The following is a 25,221-nucleotide window of genomic DNA, read 5'->3' on the forward strand; positions in this document are numbered from 1 at the left end:
TCCCCAGTGTAAATGACACATATGCCTGGTCCTGAGGAGAGCAATGTGCAGCGGCCGACCAACATGCAAAGCAATGGTGCACAGAGGTGTCCAGGATTGGCCGGAGGTAGAGCCCCACCTTTGAGCCACTTCCTAATGGCCCCGGCGGTTCACCTGTGGGCTGTTAAAGGAAATTTCTTCAGCCCTTACAGGTGTGGTTCAGCAGGAGGAGGAGAGGCACATTCATTTGAGCCATGCAGGAGACACAAGACACACCTCTGGTGAGTACACTCAGTGCAGCAGCTGTTTAGTTTTTAGATGTCTAAATTTTGTCATCTGAAAAGATGCTTTCTGGTAAGGTTGAATATGTGTTGTACATGATGACTAACATTTTCACATAAAGTGTCTGTTAATGATGCACAGTTTTATGTCCACATTAGGTCAAGGATGATAAAGCAATAGGGAAACGATCTTATGATTTGTGTTTCGTATGGAAAATCGTAAAACATATCATATCTGGAGGATGCAATTACACAGTCGGAAGAGTTTCACCTAAAGAGATGTATCCATGTGCCCAAAATGTTTTATATATTAAAATAGTAATATTTCTAGACACGTATTTCATACATCTCTCCCTTAGCGCAATGCAATCATTACATTACCCAGTTGTACCTATATATTAGTAAGCAAAACTTTTTTCAGGTTTTATTTATCTTCCCTCTCGTGGTTTATGCTAAAGTGAAAGATTGATTTTTTTCAATGTTAAAACGATCAGGGACCCGAGAGGCGACTGCTGAAATTCTGCTGAAAACCTAATTTCTACAATAGTGGTTTGTTATTATGTTCTTTCAGTGGAGGCCTCAGATATTACCATTTCATCATTACGTTTGGAAACTTTTAAACAAAGTTTCTATTGGATTTTTTTGGATGGATGAAAAATGTTAAGATTGAAAAACAAAATATTGATTTCAAAACATTATATCACTTTCTCCTCAAAAACACTCAAATCTTTATATCGAGAGGAGGTCTCTGTGTATGTCTAAATGGAGTCGCTGGGTTCCTCCTGTTTTACACATGCTCATACTGAAGCTACGCAAATAGATTTGACATCCAAGATCATCATCTCTTCTGCCTGAGAAGAGAGGTTCATTATGCCAGACTTCAAGCGAGATGGAAAGTGTGAATGTGTGTAAGGGTGTGTGTGTCCATGAAACACACTGACACGCGTGCACAGCACACACACGCACACTCAGCTGGGCATCCTCTCCTCTACCTTTGCATGCAAATCATCCTGTTTGCATGCCCAATAGTCGTTTCCCTTCCAGACCCAGACCTGCAGTCAAATAAAGGCTCCCACAACAAGCTGCTCACTTACATTAAACAGATGGCTTTACACAAATTGACTCTCAGTCTGTGTATTAACCATCGCACCTCAATTCTATTAAAACACACCGTACCCAGGGAGGGTGCTGCGTTTTGTCTGTGCGCCTGGGCCTCATGCATTTTATGTTATAATCGTCTTTCACGAGCCCACGCAAAATGAGGCTGGCTGATAAAAGTCTGCATTTACTTAGGCAAATGGATAATCTTATCAATAATTAATGAGTTTCCTTTCTGAACTCATTGTCATTTACTTCCGCGAAATTAATCATGCAGAGATAAACAGATTGTAGCTGTTGACAGAAACTATACAAACCAGGGCAGAATGTCAAAAAGCACATTCCAGACTGATCACAGTAATAAAGCCTGTATAGATTATTGTCATTTGACATAATATCTGAAGGTTTCTGGGGGGAGACTGAGGCATTGTGGCCCACTTTCTCTTGGCTTCATGCATATGAGCCACAGCGTTTTGTGTATTTTCTAGTTCAAATGCAGGAAGCACTTTGCATATGAAGCGAGGATGAAAATTCTGCCAACTTTGCATGCACCACAAGTACTTCTAAGAACCGTCCCCCTTTGTGAAAAGAGTGGTTAGTGAGTCATAATGCATTTAGAGGAAAATGGACATAATACCGGTGCATTAATTTGTTTACAGGGGACACTGCGGCCACAAACGAGATGCCTTCGATGTGGGGACGTACTGGAGTGGTCAGAGGAGCACAGGTGTGTGTGTGTGTGTGTGTGTGTGTGTGTTTGTGTATATAGAGAGTCCTATTCCATTAAGTGACAATTGGCAGAAGGTCTTTATTCAGTTACAGTGCTGTTAAGTATTTGTGATGCAGAAATCCCTATTAGATCAATGAAAGAATAGACATTTGCGATATTCAAATCAGCAAAGTCATTTGCGGGCCATAAGTGTATGAGTTGCTGGAATAAGCAAACATTTGTACATGAATAACAAGCCTTAACTAATTCCAAGTACAGTTTTCTATCTAAATTATTCATGAGGGCTAGCCATAATTTCCTAGCTGTTTAATAGAATGCGCTCTCTAATATTGAATACTAAGGGCAAAAGCAAAGGGGGATATCCTTGATGCAGCAGATCTGCCAAACCAGTAGCAAACCATACAAAGTGGCCAAATCATGGGAAATTATTAAACACCATTACCTTTCCTTTCATTCACACTGCAGGACATTTTCCTCGTTCGCATGAGTGGATGAAATGTTTTCGCACTGTAAGCTAGAAACTCCCCCCAAACCTTCAAATGTCCACAGCACTTGAGTCACTTTTGTCACATTAATATGACTGTTTCAAACACATTCAAAGTTTTGTGCAAGTCAAATTTGTCAAAAAATCCCTCTTAATATATTAAATGGCACATGAAATCCAATACAAATTAAAATGGCTTTTTTTTCCTAACCATTATCAAACATTTAGCTCCCAGCTGTTATGAAACAATGTAGTTTAGCCCCCAGCTGTCATCAAACGATGTAGTTCCCAGCTGTTATCAAACAATGTAGTTTAGGTCCCAGCTGTTATCAGACAATGTAGTTTAGTTCTTAGCTGTTATTGAAAAATTTAGTTTAGCTCCCAGCTGTTATCAAACAATGTAGTTTAGCTCCCAGCTGTTATCAGACAATGTAGTTTAGTTTTCAGCTGTTATTAAACAATGTAGTTAGCTCCCAGCTGTTATCGAACAATGTAGTTTAGCTCCCAGCTATTAATAAACAATGTAGTTAGCTCCCAGCTGTTATAAAACAATGTAGTTTAGCTCCCAGCTGTTATCAAATGAAGTAGTTTAACTCCGTACTGTTTTTTAAAAAACGTAGTTTAGCTCCCAGCTATTTTCAAGCGATGTAGTTTGTTCCATCCTAGACATTTTCATGCATTTTTCAGCTATTCAATACTTTTAGTGAAACACTCCAATCCAGCAATGCAGTTTGGCAACAGCTTTTCAATGTCCAGTATTCACACTACAATTTCTTCAGACATTACTTCTTTAGTTTTTAATGTGCCCAGTGGAGTTTTGTAATTAACAAACAAATAAATGTTTATATTACTTGTGAAAACATATTGTAGGGGAGACCGGGGATGGTTGTAACATGCAGAATGTTTGTGGTAGGGCACTCAAATTTTGACACAAAGTACCCGTATTTGTCTACTACCACTAGCAATGTTCTTAACTCCTCCAACTATATCACAGAATTCATTATTTGTTGTCAAATGCAAAGAGTGTCATTGTTACAACAAACCCCACTACCAGGGTATGTTGTAACACAGCCTGGGGTCAATTGTAACAGCAAGAGTGCAACAGTAACATGACTAAAAACTTACACAACACCACAAAATATGCATCTATATAGCTTATAATTTATATTGTGCATGTGCCAACACAAAAGCATCATCCTGTGCTTCACTAAGAAAAAAAAATAACTCATCACTGATGGCTTAATATAGAACAGTGTCAGGGGTATGGATCCTAACAATCCATAAAAGAACATTTTGTGATAATACCTATGAATGTTTTACACATACAAATGGAAACCTTCAGCAGGAGGTCAGAAGTAGCTAAATGATAAAACATGAACCTGATTGTGTGTATCTGTGTGCGTTAATCAGAGTGATCAGAGTCACAGTGGGGACATATATATGTGGGTTTTCCAGCGGTGCAGTTTTGTGGGCCTAGAACTTGCAATTAGCACTTTTCTTTGGGTTTGGAATTTGCTGTGCATCAAAGACTTTTTGACTGCTGTGATAGCCCACCCTGGGCAGCTTTCTTGAACCTTGTTCTCTGAGGTTTTGATTTCTTGCAGTACCTGCTCAGTATCACTTATCAGATGGAGTAGTCTTGGCAACTGACCTCACTGTTTTACCCTGCCTCACTTCATCTGATGCAACTTTAAGTACATGTGAAGACACACCCCTATTCGTTTTCCTCACCCACTGTCTCGGCATACTGACATAAAAAGGAGTAGGGTAGAGAAAATATGTGAATTGTGATTCATGGATGGTTGTAACGTTTTCTTATAAGGTGTTACAACCATCCCCACCCATGTCTGCCATTGTATAGCTAGCTGTATCAACAGGGTTGTTTGAAATTAGCATATATGAAATGACTCACATTTTACAAAAGAACCTACTCTTTGAACTAATACAAGTTATCTAATTCAAATGTCAACAGTATCAGTACTAATCAAAATATAGACTTGGTCAAAAAAATTACTTTGTTACCTGTTTTGGCTGTAAAATCTGCACACTTCTTCTTACAGCCATGCAAATTCACTTGCAAGATCAGGGAGGGAGAGGTTATACATGAAATTGATGACATGACTCTTATGTTATCCCTTATTGGTGAAAGTGATGCTGTTACAACTATCCCTGTGTTACAACCATCCCCGATCGCCCATATGTTTTTCCTTTTTTTTTTTTTTTTTTAAGTATTTTAAATCGTGTATTGTTGACATCCATGTTTACAGACTCACAGTCTTCTCTCTGACTGCCTTTGTTGGTTCATTTCTGTGTATTGTGGCACATTTCCACCACTTGATGATCAGTACAATAGTGTAAAATCATTGGCAGGAGTGCAAGACAAAACAAAACAGGGACACGGACATAAATAACTGCTCCATAGCACTGCTTATGGTCCAAAAATCCACGGGGTACCTTTAATGATAGTGTATAGATTTTGTAAATAAACCATCTCTTCATCTGGATCTGTTTCAGCTTTAACACTGCCTGGAAATATTAGGGCCTTGCCAATTATGGATGAAAGTGAGGTTGATGGTATGGTGTTGATCAAAGAGTGAATGTCCAACTATGTATAAAACAAAAAGAAATGATACAGCATACAGTAAAAAAAAAAAAAAAAAAAAAAAGTGTTTTTGGCTCATTCAAATACGAACTGCCAATTATGATGATTTCAATGAATCACAGTAACAGATAAGTTCTGAAAAAGATTAACATTGGCGGAAAGCCATTTAGACAGAAATGGGTTTTCCATTCCAGAATTTCCATTCAATGTTTTACAGGAGTTATGATCCAAAAGGATTAATAGACTGCCACATATGGCAATAAATTGTTTGTCCATGGCCCATGGCGTTGCTGTCCTGTAAACTTCATCAGCTGCTAAATAAAAACCCCGACAGGCAAACAGAGCAACATAGGAAACCTTTTATCTATTTCACTAGATTAAATTCAGATCTGATCTGACAGTTATAGCAAAGATTATAGACTTCCTTTGTATCCTGAAAAAGTAGAGACTAAAAAGTTATACGTTTGCAGAGGTGAGACTTAAGATCGGGTTTGAAGAAGGCCAGGGATTCCACCATACTATCCAGGTGCTTGACACCCTCAAAGATTGCAGGAGGAGGGAAAAGTCCTGGTGCATAATTGTGAGAAACTTTGTGAGAGGGATCTTCTGGCAGAGCAGTAGAAGTAAAAGTCTTTTTTTCCACTATTGTGTTTAGTTAGAAAGGGCTGTATGCGTCAACACACATATTTATTTCATGTGTGCCTCTCTTAGTGTCCTGCTGGGCTGTTCCTGCTGCTCTACAGTGGATGAGACACTGGAGAATGTAGCCAGAGGTATGGCCAGCAGAATGAAGAAGGAGAAGAGTCACTGGGCAGCCGGAAGAGTGGGTGACATCGACTTCATCGGTACTACTAAGACAAGGGCAAAGGTGAGGCCGGATAACAGATACTGAAGGTTATTTAACAACATACGAAGAGATTCAGGCTTAATGCTGATACCAACTTGTCTATTTATGTCTAGTTTCTGAGGGTGCGCAGCAACACAGACCCAGTGCTGATCTACCAGATGCTGACAGAGGAGTGGGGCCTGGCTCCTCCACACCTGGTGGTGGCCCTGGTGGGAGGAGACGAGCTGGCTCAGATGAAGCCGTGGCTCAGGGACACTCTGAGAAAAGGACTTGTGAAGGCTGCACAGAGTACAGGTTATAATCAAGAGGCAAAATGTGGCCCAGGCTTTCAGAAATCAACAGCAGATGATAGAGAAGGGGTTCTCTGTTGCCCTCCTTTGGCTGGTAGCAGAATTACTGGGGACAAATCACCAAGATGAAAGCCTGTCTTTTATTTAGATGGATGAAGTCCAAAATAAGAGTCATAAATAATTTATCATTTTTTTCATTTGTTTTTAATTGCATAATTAGTCATGAATTTCAATGCATGTGAGGAGAACAAACACAGGCTGGTATATAACCATATAAGGCAGCAATCTAATACGCATAATCAATAGGCCAGCTGTTTATATGCAATCTAGGACACAACTCTCTGGTTTAATGCAGACACATGTTGGAGACTGGCTCCTAGTTCCCCTTGCTTTCCGCTTCCAAGTGCACAAAAAATCTGTTATTCAACACAAACACAAATGGAACTGCTTCTCCGTTCTCTAGGGGCATGGATTTTGACAAATGGCTTTCGCTTTGGCATCACCAAACACTTGGGCCAGGCAGTGAGAGATCACTCCTTGGCCAGCACCTCCTCCAAAGTTCGTGTAGTGGCCATTGGCATTGCACCCTGGAACATGATCCACAACAGAGAGGCTCTGCTCACTGCCAAGGTTTCTGTACATGCACAGACATTATAGAGCTAATAAAAACAGCAGCAACGTTTGTCAGCAAATATTTACATATTTCAACATTAACATGCTCACACTGCCCTCGGTCTGTATCTCTGCATATTCTTATTCTCAAGGTGGATGAGCCCGCAGTATACAAGCCACAGGATTTGCCTCATGGGTCAGTGTATTCCCTGGACAGCCACCACTCTCACTTTTTGCTGGTGGAAGAGGATCCCAACCGACCGGGGGCCACCAGTGAAATGAGGGTGAAGCTGCTCAAACACATCTCTCTCCAGCGTACTGGTTATGGAGGTAAAGCCCTTTGGGTCACTGCTGGGAACCAGTAGTGGGATTTGATTAAGCTATATCAACAATATCGGTTTAAAATTTATGTATAATATAAAAAGTTAAATGTAATCAAATATTAATAATACGGGCACTCGTCCCAATAAATGGTCCTTTTATAGTGTTAAATTATGCATCAAGATGCATTAGGAGTTATTTCACTGTGCCGCTGTTCTAAGCACTGGTGCTGCTTTATATTTCATGACCTTTTCATATGGCTTACCGTGAAATCACATTCGTCAATATTGTACACAAGTGCAATATCGAGTAAAGTACGTTTGCTCAGAGTTATACACAATGTTAGGACTTTCTCTATTCTTGGTTGCAAAGATTTACTAGGTTACTGGATCAACTTTACAAATATACTGAGTAATCAAAAGCACCCTGTGGAGTTTTCTTCAGGCAACATAAGATAAGATGAAGCTTTATTTGTCCATCAGGATCTCCAGCTATGTTTGTGGTGACCAAAACATTTATTTTAAGCCAACAAAAAAAAACAGAAATGTAAAGTTGTAACATATAGATTTCTTTTTGCTTTAACATATCCAGGGCTTTCTGGAACGTACATTTGCAAGACTGATTCCAGCATTTGGTAAAATATAGTGGATATAAACCTTACAGGATACCTTTACGTTCAAAAAATTGCTTTATAGTTACCTCTTACTGCCTTCAAGCCACTGCAAAATTTGATATTCCTTTATTTTTCTGGGATATCCTAGCACATAGTATCTACCTGTGAATATGTTAGTTCTCAGCTTAGGGGTCGATATCTCCAGAGGCGTTATATGAAAAATATGAAGAATTGAGAGATGATTGATGATGCAAATTAGTTTTTCTCCCCTCCATTTTGTTTTGCTTGTTGAACTCTGGAGAGGTTACCCTCCAAGACTGCTCAGATTTAACAATCTCAGACGGGAACATCGCTCTTTGGTCCCGCCGCTGACAACTCTGAGGCAAAGCGAATCCGTGGAAAAGATATGTGTCACTGAATGTGTGAAAAAAAAAAAAGCACTGCTAAGACAATGGTTGAGTAGCAGTTGGCAGGAAATGCCTATGCACCATTCATGCTGCAGTGTGTGGTAGTTACAGAGTGGTAATAATTAGAGATACTCTGAGATGGGAAAGATAATAATGTGAATGTGCTATTTGGTGCCTGCAGGTGCGGGAAGTTTTGAGATCCCTGTTCTGTGTCTCTTGGTACATGGCGAACCCAGGATTCTTAAGGTGGGTTTCATTTTGCTCCGTTACGATTACTCATGAACTTTAAAGATGTGACCACAAAGAGGCCCTTTGAAAGCTGGATGTCTGTTCTGTCATATGAATGTGCACATCCTGACAGAACAGTAGCTCAGGCTTGAATTAGGCTCCAAGTCAAATTTTGGTTGTGCCACCTCGTGAAGTTGCGAGCCAGAAGCCAGACTGAGAAACAAATTCTATCTTTTTTTCACAAACCTAATCTCTTTGGCTAGAAAGCCTGTCACAGCCACCAGTTTGTTTGCATAAATAGACCATAACCGAGACTTTGGAAGATAGCTAACCCTGGTCAATATGACTGCCTGTCATTTACTGAAAATAAAGACGTGTGTGAGTTTGGCTGCACGTCTGAACACCATGTCCCCCTCTGCAGAGGATGTACAAAGGCATTGGCAATTCGACACCATGGCTCATCCTGGCAGGCTCAGGAGGCGTGGCTGACATCCTCGTCACGCTGATGAATAGGGGCTGCTGGGATACGGACAGTGTTCATGAGCTGCTGCTGGACACCTTTCCAAGTGCCCACCACAGCACAGACATCAGTAACTGGGTCAAGCTGGTGAGAGTGCTGTGCACAGCATGGAGGCAGGCACATACACAGATATGCAGATCACAAGACTTGAACGCTGCCAGAAAAATGGGGTACACTGGGGAAAGATTGTGAGGGAAGCTAAAGTGGGATTTTCATCCTTATCGTCAAAATTTGTATGTGATGGCCTAATTAAGAGTATGAAGGAGGAGGGAGAGCAACAAGTCACATAACATGTTTTCAAGCTATCATACACAGTGGAAGGGATTGTAATATGAGAAAAATACGCAGGAGTGGTAAACAAAATTGCCCATTTCTTCACTCAAATGTGTTTTTGATAATTACTGACTGTCAACCTGCCAATCAGATCCAGAAGATACTTGACCACGGGCACCTCCTTACCGTCCACGACCCTGAGCAGGAGAGCTCTGAGCTGGATACGGTCATACTCAAAGCTCTAGTCAAGGGTAAGGTACCTTGTGAGAAATATGTTATCAAGAAACTTGCAATTTTCTCAGGCTGCACAATCACAGGTATTGAGACTTGATGGGTGCATGGAACAGGAGCCTTGACATTTTGAGTAGTTCATGGGCTGCGAACTTGCTGACATGACGCACATCGTGTTTGTGTGTGGGTGTGTTTGTGTGGGTGTGTGTGTGTGTGTGTGTGTGGTCCTGTGTGTGTCTCAGCTTGTAAGAGCCAAAGTCAGGAAGCTCAAGACTTCCTGGATGAACTAAAGCTGGCTGTGGCCTGGAACAGGGTGGATATTGCCAAGAGTGACATCTTTAACGGAGATGTGGAGTGGAAGGTGAGATGAATGCATAGTGACATCATAAGATATTTGGTGGGATTGTTTGTAATTGATGTAATTTGATTTAAACTTAATGCCTCACACACAAAAAATACAAACATGTTTCACAGATTCAATTGAATTGTATGAAGTTGTTGAAAATACACATAGGCCTTTATGATTAAATAAATGCTGTATATAAATAAGTCAAAAGAAGTCGTATTTCTCATTATTTATCAATTACATTGTGATAAATGTTTGTAGCATTTTAGTAATGGACACACAAGTTAGATCAGACACGACGTGCAAAACTCCTTTCACACTATATATGTCACACAATGCTACGGGTTGCACTTGTAGGTGTCATAGTTTGGGTTTTTTAGTTTTTGATCTGTGATTTGATGTGTCACATTTCACCTCCTACATCCTCCCTTGGTCTGTTTTCCCACCTGTGTCCTATTAGTCATTCTGTCCCTGGGGATTGAGGCCTGTGTTTTCTCCTCACTCTTCGTCGGATCGTCTGCTTGTCTCACCTGTCCCGCAGTCATCTGCTCTACTTGTGTCTGCCTGTGTTGCTTCACGCGTTCCTCATATCTCCCTGTTACATTTAGTTTTTCGCTCGACATTTTCTGTTTTGCTGTCTGGAATGCCTTTTGCTTTTGCTTTTCTCTGCAGCCTTTATTGCTTACCTTTTGGATTTAGTATTTTTAGTATTTGGAACATCAGCTTCATTAAAGCTCACTGTTGTTTTCATTTGCCCGTCCCCGTATCTGCGTTTTGGGTCCTCGCCATTTTGCATCTGTGACAGCAGGCTGTGAGATGATGCTCGCTTTCTTTGTTGTAAACACACCATACGTCTAATTAATTTGAGCAATTTGTCACTTTAATTCAAGACTTTAAGAATATAAATATATTCTAAAATTAACGAGGACATGACCTCGGTATCCTCACTGCTAGCTTCAGGCTGTGCGTGTGTTTAAACTGTTAAATCCAATCTACAATTAAGTCAACACTGGGCATATTTATTCAACAAAATGAGGCAGAAGAAGAAGGAGAACTTTATTTATCCCCAAGTGAGAAAAATAGGGGGGCTTACTGATTTTGGGGGGCTGCCGTACAGTGGAGCCCCCTGAGCAGTTAACCCCTGATGCCTTGCTGAAGCAGCAGTTCCCAGGAGCGAAACTGGCCCCTCTCCTGCTACCAGTCCACACTGTGTACTGTTGCCCATGTTGTATAAGCCAAGTCTCCACAGACTGAGCTTCTGCTGCCCAAATGAAAACAACACTAAGAGTCGAGCAACCATACTAGCAATTCTCTAAAACTGTACTTAGGCGCAGTGGTGCATTGTGATAAACACAAGTATGCTTACATGCTCACAGTCAATATCAGTCAATCAGGATGAAAGGGGCTGCTTGACTAGTGACTCTCTAAATAGCACAAAAATAGTGACAAGCCTGTGTCACATTGAACAGGAAAGGAAGAGTGGAAAGGAAGCAGACAATTACACAAACAGTTTATTTAGATGAAAAGAACACAGCTGCTGTATTCTAACGAAGACACATGGTCTTTGCAGGCGTGCGACCTCGAAGAGGTGATGATGGACGCGCTGATCAATGACAAACCTGACTTTGTGCGCCTCTTTGTGGACAACGGCGTGAACCTGGGCGAGTTCCTCACCTACGGCCGTCTACAGGAGCTCTACTGGTCCGTGTCGGAGAAGAGCCTCCTTCACAACCTGCTCCTCAAGAAGTACGAGGAGAAGCAGCTGCTGCTCGGAGCTGCCAGGACACACGGTCCACCTGTGCACCATCCGCCTGAGCAAGGCGACCGAAAACCACGCGTCACCCTCTTCGAGGTTGCTAAAGTGCTGAAAGACTTTCTGCACGACTCCTGCAAAGGCTTTTACCAAAAGATTCCCACGGTGAGTGATGTACTGTACACTGACTAAGAAAGGCTTTCAACTGATGAATTGAATTCCACCTTGTAAAGCTTCCTGCAGCGGGTCTCCTCTCCTTTTGATTTTCAAATTGAAGCTATTTGTGCCCCCTCTTAGGAGTTTATATCTGGCTTTGAGTTGCGAGCAGTGAGTGATTTCCCTTCTTAACCTCTGTTGAAGGCCTGAAAGATGCAATTAAACAGACGATATGCAGACTTCATAGTAAACTCCCTCACTGAATCTAAAAAGGCAACCTCGTCTTGCATTAGTCGGAGAGAAACATCAGTTCTAACCATGAAGGACATCACAATATTTAGGTAATCCTGCCCTTCCTATCAAGTCAGCCTCACACTTCAGAAGGAACTCCCTCTGTGTTCTTTCTTACCCCGACAGTCCTGTTTTAAAGACATGATATGTAGGAAATCTGCAATAAAATGCCTATAAATGACTAGGCCTTTATCTAGTCTCTTCTCTCCATTCTTTTCCCCCTATTATTCTGTAACATTGTTCATGAAATAAAGTATATTTCCCCTTCAGCTCCAGTCAGGCAGTCAACATTACAGTACATAAGGAGTACAGAGGAGGCGACCTCGGACCGCGGATTGCTGCTGCAGTCGGGTTGATAAACAGGGGTGAAGATTAATCCGAAAGTTTAAAAGTAATCTCTGAGCTCTCCTCCCGTCAGTAAACGGTTCCGGATCGGACCAGAATCCTAAGAGAATCCAGATGTTTATTCTCCAGGGGGTCCGGCTATAATCCAGACTCTCTCACCGGCTCTAAGCGACAGTTCTCACGCCCGGCTACGCCCAGCCCTTCATACAACACTGAGCAACCATCTTTTGTTTTGTTTCGATGGAGTGCCCCCCAGAGTCAGAAGTTACAGAAGCTATCGTATTTGCCCTCCCTGGGCCTAAGAAGTAAAATCACCTCTCTCTTTGTGGTGTATTATAAATGTCATACTACACAGCTTTAAAAGGTGATTTTCTCAGGGAAGAAATTATAACTCGTACAATGATGAAAATTGTTTGTTTTTCCTGGCTGAAGGTCAGCGTGTTTTTATAGAAATCACTTCATAGATTTTTAAAATATCCACTGCTGATAGACACAACCAGACTGTCTCCTTGGCAGAGGAGGTAATTGGTTATTTATTAATAAGTTATTTTGCCATGTATGACTCATGCTATAAAACGTTCCATGCGCCGTTTGCAGCGTCCCTGTTTAAAATTAATTTCTGATACATGTAGTGGCCTGTCTTTGTGCTCCAGGAGAAACCAGCAAAGGGTCGACTGTTCCACACCCAGAAGAACCTGCCAGAGTTAGAGGAGTGCTGCGAACATCCTTGGAGGGATCTCTTCCTCTGGGCCGTCCTTCAGAACCGGCAGCAGATGGCTAACTACTTCTGGGCCATGGTCAGTCTTCTGTAGTCAGTCAAGCTCCGGCTCGTTCTGTCTCAGCCCCGTGTGGTTCAGCCACTAAACGTCAAAATGTGCCTGGCATTGGCAAAAAACGTCACTCAAACCAAACTGAAGTGAGCTGAATTACTGAATTACGGAATTACTGCGATGGTTTGTATTCCGGCCTCAGTGTGAGCAAGAGTGATGTGGGCCAGCAGCAGCGCAGGTGCAGGTCAGGCCTGCCATATGAAAATGTCACTTTAGATAAAAGAGCCTGGCAAACGGCATATTTATCAAGAAGTGAGGTGAAGTAAAAAGCTATCTTATCTCCGAGAGCATTATTCAAATGAAGGTCACGCTGCTTCATGGGGCAGTATATTCATCGAGCGGTGAGGTGGCGCAGGGGTAGCTAAAGTCGTGATGAAATTGATGAGAAATGTATCCTGACACTGGATTGATGCCCGGTGAATAGATTAAATGACACCAATCAATGATAATTGCTCTTTGTTTTCAACATCTTTTCAAGGCACCTTTCTTTTCTTCATTGCCATTAACCGAACTAAGGGAGCCAATTATTGTAATCCCACAAGCGGTCACCCAGATGTGCTCCGTTGCTGCGTTCTTATTTCAAACATTATCTGAAATTATGGTAATTACATTCAGTGTGTGTGCATCCCCCTACTGCAAATCTTTCTAACTCTCCGACTCGGGCCAAGATATCTGCATTCGTAATTAGATTGTTTGAAGTATCTCTCACGTTTGAAGGCCTCATCACTATTATTCTTGCAGGCTGGCTAATGCTAGCAAAATATGTACATACATATGAGCCCAGGAGTGAGATAGCCTACAGCGTAATGTATACGAATCATTCATCATTATCATAATGAGGTGTGAAGTGGTTTGAAGTGAAACCTCCCAGCTTTAGTTGGCCCATGTTGCTCTTTATGTACACACTTGACATGTTAGTCCTTTAAAGTTCCTGCCTGCTGATTATAGAAAATGACAATAGAATAACATAATGCACTTAATTGCCTTAATAGACACTGCAAATCTCTATCCAGAAAGGACCAACTGAAGACTTTCTTTGTAAAAAAAAAAAAAAAAGAGGACATTTGAGGTCTTTTGGATTCTACAAACATCATCTTCCTCCTATCCTCACATGTAAAAGGGGACAGGAAATCCGACCAGTTTTTTTGAAGAAACAGTTGAACACTTTCAGAAATAAGTGTATTTGCCATCTTGATCAGAGACAAATAAGACTGATACCACTATCATATCATATATCATATGTGACCATTCAACATAAAGCGGGACCTACAGGAGACAGTTAAAGTGGCTTAGCATAACATCTGAAAACAGCTAGCACGTCTCTGTCCTAAAGTGACACTAGTACACTAATCTGTACAAAAAACACAATTTAACCAGGGGGTAGGTGCCAGTCTATTTCTTGGTCCGGAGCAGGCTATTTCTTGGAGCAGATCAGCTCCAGGCAGATACTTTGGACGGAGTGAGACGAGCATCCATTTCTAGACATTATGCAAAACCAAGCTAACAGTCTCCTGGCTCCAGCTTCATATCGCATGGACAGATATGAAAGGGGTGTCTATCGTCTTATCTAACTCTCGCTAAGAAGACAAATTAGTACCTGTCTCTAAATATTGAACTGTTCCTCAAGCTAAGGACCATATGGATATTTTTTATTGTCATTTACCAAAACTGCCAATACTTTTAACTTATTTTAAAAAACTAACCCTCCAGAAAATCACTGTTATTTAAATCAACAGGCGGAGATGGGGATCAATATAAAGAAGGAAGGAAGAAAAGTAGGCAGGAAGGAAAAGCATACCAAAATTCTTGAAACACATTATGTAATCCTTTTGAGGTGAAGTCCTCAAAGGTTGAGGTTGTTTAATCTTTCTCAGGTCTATAAAAAACACCACTGTAGTCATGTCCAAGGTAAGACTGCATTTGGACATTTGAAGTCCACCATTAAAAAAAAAAAAAACACCAAAATGTTTAAGGTAAAGACGTCTACAACTTCAAATACGATCAGCTGAGGACAGGGGTGCGGTACGCCACATTGAGATGCAAAAAGAAGCATCTCTCTAAAATTCTTAACTGAATTTCTCAGATCCTTCTCTCAGACCCATTTCTCCGATCCAGCTTTCTTTTAATCCTTCAGGGCCCCGAGGCGGTTGCGGCAGCGCTGGCGGGTTGTAAGATTCTGAAAGAGATGGCACGACTGGAATCTGAAGCTGAGTCTGCACGGAGTATGAAGGAGGCCAAGTATGAGCAGTTTGCCCTTGGTGAGTACACAAACCATTCAATGATGACAACTGACAGTGTGATTGGAAAAAAAGTAAAGGTCAAACATAGCAAGAGATTCACTCCCTGACCTCAACAGCACAACAGAACAGCACACAAACACGAACACACCCCACTCAAGGGGAATAATGAATATGAATCTGAATGTGTGAATCCTTCAACTGCAGCCAAGAGGCTGACACTGAGTGCCTATTGTTCTTATTGTGGCAGATGTCTTTGGAGAGTGTTACTCCAACAGTGAAGACAGGGCTTATGCTTTGTTAGTGAGGAGAACACACTGCTGGAGCAAATCTACGGTCCTTAACTTGGCAACTGAGGCAGATGCCAAATCCTTCTTTGCCCACGACGGAGTTCAGGTAACAAGGAGACACGTCCATATGCTCATTTGGCTCCAATTTAACTGATGATTATTATTATAAAACATTAACTTTCATCATTCATCTTTCAGCCGTTTCAGAGAGCGTGCTGACTTTTGTATTTGAATTGTGTGTTGCCCCGCAGTTATTAAAAGCTTTTCCAGTGCCTTGCGTGCCATTGTTTATTTAAAAGTTGTGTCTTTTTGCTGCTCCCTGGGCTCCAATCAGCGCACAGTTTTGCTTGAATATCCCACCAACAGGCGACCTTGTCATTACAAAGTCATCACCGAGAGTTAATTGGTAGTCAATGTCAGCAGGGAGTGTCGGTAGGCAGAAAACTCCTGACAGTAAAGTAATATTTTATTAGAGCGCGCAGTCACAGCCGTTCAGCCTTATTTAAAATGGGATGCTGTTAATCATAATCCAGGACATGTGTAATGTTTCGAGAGAAGGTGGATATTAATGGAATGTTATTAAGAGAGGACAAGCCCCTGACTAAGTATTAAGTATCCTTTCATGTAAGGGATCTCATTCCCAACTGCAGCTAGACAGCTCCGGAGAAGGAAATAGTTCACGTCTTTTGCAATATTACACTTTCCCCCATCCCGTTAACCAGCTTAGGTAACTCCCTGTATGATGCATGGGTATAGTCACAGGGCTGTAAGGCAGAAATATTCCGCGGCATGTGGTGCCCTCTTGTGGTGAACTTCGCCCTGTTTGGAGTCAACATGAATCATAAGCAGCTGAACCTTTACTGCAGGCTCTCCTCACAAAGATCTGGTGGGGGGCGATGACGACAGACACAGCCATCTCCAAACTCGTGGTGTCTTTCTTCTGTCCTCCACTCATCTGGACCAACCTCATAAAGTTCAGGTGATCAATCTGATGCTACTCCAGCGCTGTACCGTTTAGCCGTGTTGCCACAACAAGAACTTTCCCCCGGGGGGACTAGAAGGTTTCCACTGAAGGGATACAGGGTCTGTATTAAGTTCTTACCCCCCAGAACAGTCCCGGCTCAGAATGTAGTGGTTTCAGTAAGAGGAGATATGACCGCACTGAGCAGTTCTGATTGGTCGAGCCCTGGCAACATTTTCTTTCAACCACCTTTTATTTATTTTTTTTAAATCTATTGCTGCAAACCACTTTCAACAGTTAGATGTGGAGTTACCATATAGGCTACAGTTAAAGCCTTATTGTTGTATAGTCTTCTGCAGAAATTATGCGCACGACTAGGTTTTTTTAATTTGCCAGCAGACTAATTTGACAACAGGCTGAAGGAACCCTTTGGCTCCCTGAAAAGTAGTTCTGGGGACTAAAAGCTCCTGTTAGATTGGGCGGAAACATGGCTGATGTCCTCCCATTGTGTCCACTGACGCTCTTGTGTGTGTTTCTCAGCGATGAGGAGCTTGATAATCGCAACGGCCGCGAGCAGTTTGTGGAGCTGGACAGCCTGGACACAGAAAAGGCTTTACTGTTAACTGACGACGACGACCCTTTGTGAGTGTGAAATCAGCTAACCCTCAAATTAGCTTTACATATTCAGAAATGATCTTGTGAATTTCTCATTTTCATTTTTCCTTCTGAAATATGTATTATCTCATTAACCTGCATTGCATATTGACATTAAATCTGCATTTGACCTCAGTCTAAATTCCGCTTTAGTATAAAAGATGCAATGCATTGATTTACATTTAATTTCAACTTCAACTTTATTGGAGCAAAAAAAAGACCCAAATGCAAGACACTGAGGTGGGAAGGAGACGTGACAAAACGTAAAGGGGAATCCACAAAACAGAAGTCAAGTCAAAGCGTTTATTGTCATATGCACAGGAAAATAAACATGTTCCCCAATTTAATTCTTCTTTTGCCTTACACTATGAGGCAGGCGATAAAAAGCAGGCAACAAAAGCAAGAATCCAAGAGCAAAAATCAGAACAATACACAAAACTACTAACAAAGGGTAACACAGGCTGCAGCGACAGGCAAACCAAGCGGAGAAAACAGGACCATGGCACAGACATGAAACACAGAAGAACTGACAAAGAAAGAGAGTAAAAACTCAGACTTAAATATACTAGTTATTGAAGCCTAATAAGGGGCCGGTGTGGCTAATAGAGCAATCACAAATCACAAAAAAGACAAAGACACGTAGTGTGATTTTGATCAAGAACACACGAGGATGAAACCTGCAAAACAGAACAGGAACATTTTAACTAAATCTCCAAACTAAAGGCACAAAGGGTCACAGACATTCATCTGGCCTGCATTAACAAACCCATTTAGCAGTGTCATCAACAACATCCGTTATCTGGTCTTTTTTAAAGAAGCCTATACTAAGGTAATTTTATAGTTAGGTAAGCTGTGTACATAAAAAAAGAGCTTGAGAAGCACTGAGGTATGTTTTCCTCTCTTTGTATCTCAGGGACTCTGCACCTGGAGGTCCAGCAGCACAGAGCTGCGCCTCTGTCTGGTGGCGTTTCTTGCTCCGCCGCTGGCGTCGCTTCTGGAGCGCTCCTGTCACCGTGTTCCTCGGTAACGTCATCATGTACTTCGCCTTCCTCTTCCTTTTCACCTACGTGCTCCTGCTAGACTTCCGCCCACCGCCGCCCTTTGGCCCTGGAGCCGCAGAGATCATGCTCTATTTCTGGGTCTTCACCTTGGTGCTGGAGGAACTTAGACAGGTAACCGTCGAAGCATCCAAATCACCGGTTCCCTTAGCGTCTCGCTTTAGACACATTTTAAGCTGTCACACCATTACTTAGGGATATTTTTCTGTTAAGGATCTGAGTCCTCCCCTATTCACTGTCATACTTATTAGATGTGTTTCTATCACAGCGTTCTGGCTCGACAACTCAGACAATTCTGAGTAGGAGGTGATGCGAATCACTTCAATGACCTCAATCTCTCTGGGGTTTTAAGGATCCACAAGCCTCTCGCCTCTCTGTTTGACTTCCTCCCGGTGAGCCCGGTCAGACATGCATGATCCCTTATTGCACTGATCCCGCTGAGCCTTCCTCCCTTGGGCACAAAAGCCCCAGATGAGACAGGCCTTCACTGCTGTTCCCTCCGCTTGCCTTTTTCAACGCGCATCCCAGAAAGTCCCTGAGCTGAGCAGAACTGTGGCACAGGTTTCCAAAAAAAGAACCACTCAGCTTGAGGCGGCCCTGGCATCCTACCGAGCCCAGGGGTTCCTGCCTCTCCCTGAGGGAAGGCGGTGCCACGGGGGCCCCTGTTCTTACCACACTTGTCACAGTATAGAGTTCAGAGACTGTGGGTTTAACAGCTTTTTAAATCTGATTGATGGGCTGGTGCAAGGCTGCTCGCTCTCACAAAGGTGTGACAGCCACTATGACATTGCATATATTGTTAGAGGCCTGCATGTGTCGATGTATTGTCTAAGCCAATTTGGATCCTTTTTTGCAGTGCAGTGCAGTGCGGTGAGTCAGTCTAGGCGAGATGTTGGCTAATTAGGGCTGTGTCACTGATATGTAAACAGAATCCATCACCTCCTCATATTAAGGCAAAACATTTGTGGTAAATGTGAGGCAAGGTGAGGATCAATTCGGCGTCTGTCTCTAACACTTCCTGCTCTATTTACAAATCAATGTATGCCCTGTAAAGATCAAACACCATCCGCAGTGCTGCAAAGAAATTACCCAGGCAGAGCAGACTCCCATCCTGCTTCTGTTAAAGCATTTTACCACCGGGGAATTCGGACTCCTAAACACACTGAACCTGAACAGCCATTCATTTGATGATATATCAGACCGAAGGTGATAGTTTTCTCCTCTTTTTTTGGCATAATACTCATTGAAAACACCACAAAGACAATACATTGAATCTTCAACCTCACCAACTTTGTTGATTTTTGTAAATATAATTGTATTCTGGGTGTAATGCTGGCAAGACATCGGGACAGGAGCAACACTCGACCGTCGCCACTTTGTGAAACACAGTTTGCATTCTGTTTTCATTTATGTTTTACACGGCGTCCCAACAATTTCCGCAATCAGGGTTGTAAGCGAACATGTTTGGTCGCCATGCTGGACTTTGCAGTATGACACGCAGAAACCTTCACATCAGTCTCAGCTTGTTCTTGAACTATATGTACCACTGAGGTGAGGGACCGAGCACTGGTTCTTAATGCACTTTCATGCTCCCTCTTCAAACCACAGGAGACGACTCAACCTTACAGCCTAAGTGTCAGAGACATTTGGCAGTACTGAGAATTTGGGACACTGCAGGTGCTGGTAGAGCAGCAGAGTTGTGTATTCACTAACTCCCTTTTGGCCCTGCAGGTGCGTCTGAACGGCGCTAGAGTGTATGACCTGGAAGAGGGCAAATATTCCTCAGCTCTACTAGAGAAAAAAACCAGCTGAGTTCAGTCATAATGGATGCCTTTAAAAAGGTTAAAAATATGTGTTAATGCCTCATTTACCCATAAAAAGGATAGGATGTGAACACATTTACATATCAAATGTCAACTTTACACACTTAGTTCACAACCTAAACTACTTTGTACTTCCGTAATGTTATTTATATTTCAGTCCCATTAATTGAGCGCAAAATTGTTCAATTGCTTCAAAAAGAAATATCAAGGAAACACATTAAGATGTTCAATATATGCATCATATTTTGATTTCTGTACTAAAAAATTATACACTATCACTTTCTATCAAAATACTAATACTATTTAAGCAGATAAGGAAAATGAGATGAAAGCGAGGCTCAAGCCTTTCATACCAAAGATAAGGTTTCTCGAAAAATGACTGGCTGTGAACTACCTGTTTAAAGATTTTTTTTCAATATACAAATGATAATGTCTTGTGTCGCATAATAATGCATAAACTATCTATTTTATGACGCAGAGCTTCTTCACGGATGAAGAGATAAGCATCCTGAAAAAGTTCAAACTCTACGTTGAGGACAACTGGAACAAATGCGACATGGTTGCCATCTCGCTCTTTGTCGTCGGGGTTTCCTGCAGGTAATCAACATTAGATGCCGCTAAAAAAATATCAGACAAAACATCAGTATGAGGGCCTCTACATTTGATGGTCTAGGCCAGGGGTTCTCAACCTTTTGCAAGCTGGGCCCCCCCAAAGTCCCCCCCCCCACAGCTGTCCAGAATTGCTACAGGTCCTGTTTTTGTGAATGAAATATCTAGGGGCGGGTCGGCAAGGTAACGCTGAGTGGCCTTGATGCCTGTCAGTCATGATGAGTCTCGTCACCTCTCCGCTGTGTCTGCAGCTGAGCACGCCTTCTTCCTCCCTCCGGCAGGCAGCCTGGCCCTGCTGCAGTCCTCCTCGGACAGACGCTGAAGCTCAGTTTGATTTTTTTCATCATCTCTCCCTCTCTTGGGGTCGACAGAGAAACGTCTAGCGGCAGCTTCTCCCGAGTTTTCCTCTGCATATTTTACGACAGAAAGTTTGTATTTGAAGTGGTACTTTTTATTTTGTGCTGCACCGGAGCCATGGTGATCATCAATGTGATACTGACTGACAGGAAACAAGCACAATATGTGAATAAGGCGAAGAAGAAAAACGTGCAGTTGTCAGTGGTCACGTCTTCTTCCTTGATTTAAAAATAATAAATGAATTAGACCCGGCATTTATTTGGTTATTTATCAAAATATACACCTGCATCCGGCGGGTCCCTGCGGTTAATTAAAACCCGGCTATTATTTGGTAATATAAGTTACATTTACACCCCGCTCTGTACGCCAGGGCGGGTACGGCGGCGGCCATGCGCATCCTGGAGGCGGAGTGGTGTGTCTCCTCTCTGCTCCGACTGCAGGCTGGACTGCTGCGCGAGGCTACTGAGAGACTGACCGCCTGTGAGCGCTTTTGGACGGGGGAGGGACTCACGGCAGCACCCGCTGCTCGTTGAGCACAGTAACTGCAGAGTGATACGTGCTTTCAAGTCAGAGTCTCCAAACACCAAAAAAGTCTCCAATAACACCAGTAAAAGATAGATTTGTCGGTAGTCGCTTTTGACAAAAAATAAGCCACCAGAAGGATGAGTTGTTTGTGTGTTATAATAGTCCAACTACTTGCTTTTCGACATGGGGGGAATTTTCGTGATTTTGTTTTTTTTTTCAGATTTTTTTTTTCTTCTCCCAGCCTACTCGCGCCCCCCCAGGGGGGCGGGCCCCACCGGTTAAGAACCACTGGTCTAGGCTACAGCATTAAAATAAAGTACTGAGTGGATGGATGGGAAGGAGGGCCACAGTGATGTCCGATTTCTTTGATTTTGCAGGATGGCAAACAACACCTACGAGGCAGGAAGGACCGTCCTGGCGATCGACTTCATGGTGTTCACTCTACGTCTGATCCACATCTTTGCCATTCATAAACAGCTGGGCCCTAAGATCATCATTGTGGAAAGAATGGTGACCGAGACATAATACTATCTAACCACTCTAGTCATTATTTCATTTTTTGTATGACGTTGATGGTCATAGATGAAGACAAAGTGGCTCATGAAGAGGAATAAAAACGCGTGTCTTTCTGTTTTGCAGATGAAGGACGTTTTCTTCTTCCTCTTTTTCCTGAGTGTGTGGCTCATTGCCTACGGCGTCGCCACCCAGGCTCTTCTCCACCCCAATGACCCGAGGATCGATTGGGTGTTTCGCAGAGCCTTGTACCGCCCCTACCTGCACATCTTTGGCCAGATTCCCTTGGAGGAAATAGATGGTGAGTTATACACTAGATTAGCAAATTTTCCAATGTATTCAGTGAAAAGAAGATTCAACTGTTAAATAATAATGATAATCTTTATTTTTTTATAGTAACCTTCATAAAAGATGCGCAGCTCAAAGTGCTTTCTTCGAGAAAAGACATTCACCTAGGGCTTCACATAATAAAAAGACAGAATGTACTTAAAAACAAGAGAATAAAACCTGCTTCATAATAGCAGTAAAAGCTAGAATAAGGATGCATAAAACAAAGGGATAGAATGCGGTAACTAATCTGAAATAAGATGGAGAATACGACCAGATAAAGGTGTGTTTGCCCATGAACAATGTTCGTTCTGTTCATTTGTGCAGTCGGGGATGCCTTTCTGTTGGCCTCAATGTTACATCTCCTTACATCTAATTTTCTTGTTCTTTCATTAAACGGAGCACAGCTGCTCGCATGCCTGAAATTAACTGCACCAATGACTCAGAGGAGATAATCATGGGCCTACGGCCGCCCTGTCCCAACATCTACGCCAACTGGCTGGTCATCCTGCTTCTAGTTATCTTCCTCCTTGTCACCAATGTCCTGCTGCTGAACCTGCTCATTGCCATGTTCAGGTCAGTGTCCGGGAATCGAGTAAAACCATTTACGTGTTTGTCTGATGAAACGAGTTGAGCTACTCGACTCTTTCTGTCCCTCTCTTTCCTCGGTTGCACTGAACTGTTGTTGTGTTTTCCCCAGCTACACATTCCAGGTGGTCCAGGGCAACACGGACATCTTTTGGAAGTTCCAGAGATACAACCTGATCGTGGAATACCACAGCCGTCCAGCGTTGGCCCCACCCTTCATCATCATCAGCCACCTCTCCCAGCTCCTCCTCAGCCTGGTCAAACAGCCTGAGTCCAAGCAGGAGCATCTTGGTACGAAGGTTACATGCATATATTTCATCACATTGCCATTAGGAGCCATAAAGACATTCTAATTTAATTTAAGCACACATTGGAATAGTTCCTTGTGGATTAAGATTAAAATTAAATGAAATACTGGAAAACACACCGTATGCTTATCTCTGTCCTTCACCTGCTCTCTCCATAGAAATTGCCTGTTGATTAATTTGTTATTGGACTCCATCCTTGTGTGTGTGTGTGTATGTGTGTGTGTGTTTTTCCAGAGAGAGAGCTGCCGGCAGGGCTGGACCAGAGGCTGATAACATGGGAGACAGTGCAGAAAGAGAACTACCTGGCCAAACTGGAGCGCCAGCACTGGGAGAGCAGTGAGGAGAGGCTGAAGAGCACCTCCTCAAAGTAATTGTTGTTTTGCATTTCTGGAAAACATTGCTGCAGGGCAGGTGATGTGCAGTGGGTCCATCAGAGTTTGATGCCAAACTGTAGCTGGTTTTAAAGCTCTTCTGCCCCCTGGTGGTAAACATGAATAAATATTGCAGAATTGTATATGATTTGAACTGTTTTTTGATTGGGATCAAAGGGTTCAGAGCTTGCTGAGGATTGTTGGCGGGTTCAAGGACCAAGAGAAACGAATGGCATCCATGGATGCTCAGGTAAACCTGGAACAGTGACCTCAATCACACCATCGGACACAGTATCAGGTTGCATTTAGCTTGAAGGTAAAGTGACAGTTTGCATTGTAAATCATCTGTGTCTCTGCCTCCAGATCAAGTACTGTGCAGAGGTGTTGTCCTGGATGGCAGAGTGCTTTGCTCAAAGCACCCTCAAGTGCGGGAAAGACGCTCCAAGAGCTCCAAGTGAGATAAAACTCAGACACATTTAAGAGTGATTTTCAACTCACAATCATGTGACTATACTGTAGTATACTCTGATTATACTCATGTACTACTGAATGCTATATTTAAGTATTAACTTGGCATGCCATTTCAGTGTCTCTGACAGGCTCCAAGCCGACCAGCGACCAGGACGCACCTCAAAGTCAACCAGAGAAAGAAGTCAAACAAGAGGGTGGAGCAGCCAGACCAGGTCACCCAGGATATGGAGCCAACAAGAAATTCCCTTACATCGATGAATAAACGTGATGACAGTAACTGGTGGCTTGCAGACAGCTAATTGCAAAATGTAAGATTATTTTCAAGTACGATTATGGTGTAATGAGGAGTTATCGGTTTGGACCTTGATTTAAATCAATAAAATGATGTGGATGTATTCACAGACGTCTCCCTGTGTGTTTCAGAGTTGTTGCAGAAAAAGTTTTTCGAGGTTTATCTCAGGAAAAACAAATTCACTTAATTGCTTTCATCTCTCTGCAAGTTAATTTTTGGAGTTTTAAAGTATTTATTCAATGATCCCACCCTGGTGCAAAACTGGGCGCTTCAGGCGCTCCTTTGTACCCGCCGCCGTCAGACTCTGCAACAGCAGCAGCAGTGCAAGCTACAGCCTGTGATCCCACTGATCACACACAAACACAGCACCTGCCGAACTCAGGACTTTTTATTTAATTTATGTTTATTTTTCTTTATCTATCCTATTTCAATTTTTATACGCGCTTACTTTTTTTACTTGCTACTTTCTCTCTGTGCTGCAGTGACACTTTAATCAATACAGGATTTTCTTATCATAATGATCTGAAAAAATCTGAGTTTCAGCATTTCAGGACACAGTATTATTAGATCTGCAGCCACCTGTAGTTGTAAAACTTTCCT

General features: G+C 42.4%; 1 protein-coding gene across 1 annotated transcript; it reads left to right on the forward strand.

The window, feature by feature from the left end:
• The first annotated feature begins 233 nt into the window (after positions 1-233).
• Positions 234-24,709, forward strand: trpm5 (transient receptor potential cation channel, subfamily M, member 5). The gene is made up of 26 exons (XM_030413587.1): positions 234-260; positions 2,018-2,085; positions 5,886-6,042; positions 6,135-6,315; positions 6,775-6,941; positions 7,076-7,253; positions 8,446-8,510; positions 8,914-9,099; positions 9,437-9,536; positions 9,759-9,877; positions 11,433-11,780; positions 13,061-13,204; positions 15,372-15,495; positions 15,725-15,870; positions 16,631-16,743; positions 17,266-17,367; positions 18,293-18,551; positions 20,739-20,857; positions 22,129-22,261; positions 22,391-22,565; positions 22,999-23,167; positions 23,292-23,470; positions 23,722-23,854; positions 24,036-24,108; positions 24,222-24,312; positions 24,446-24,709. The coding sequence occupies exons 1-26, from the start codon at positions 234-236 to the stop codon at positions 24,589-24,591; spliced, it is 3,702 nt and encodes a 1,233-aa protein (XP_030269447.1). The 3' UTR covers positions 24,592-24,709.
• The last annotated feature ends 512 nt before the right edge of the window (positions 24,710-25,221 follow it).

Source organism: Sparus aurata, chromosome 4 (assembly GCF_900880675.1).
Source record: "Sparus aurata chromosome 4, fSpaAur1.1, whole genome shotgun sequence".
Lineage (NCBI taxonomy): Eukaryota > Metazoa > Chordata > Actinopteri > Spariformes > Sparidae > Sparus > Sparus aurata.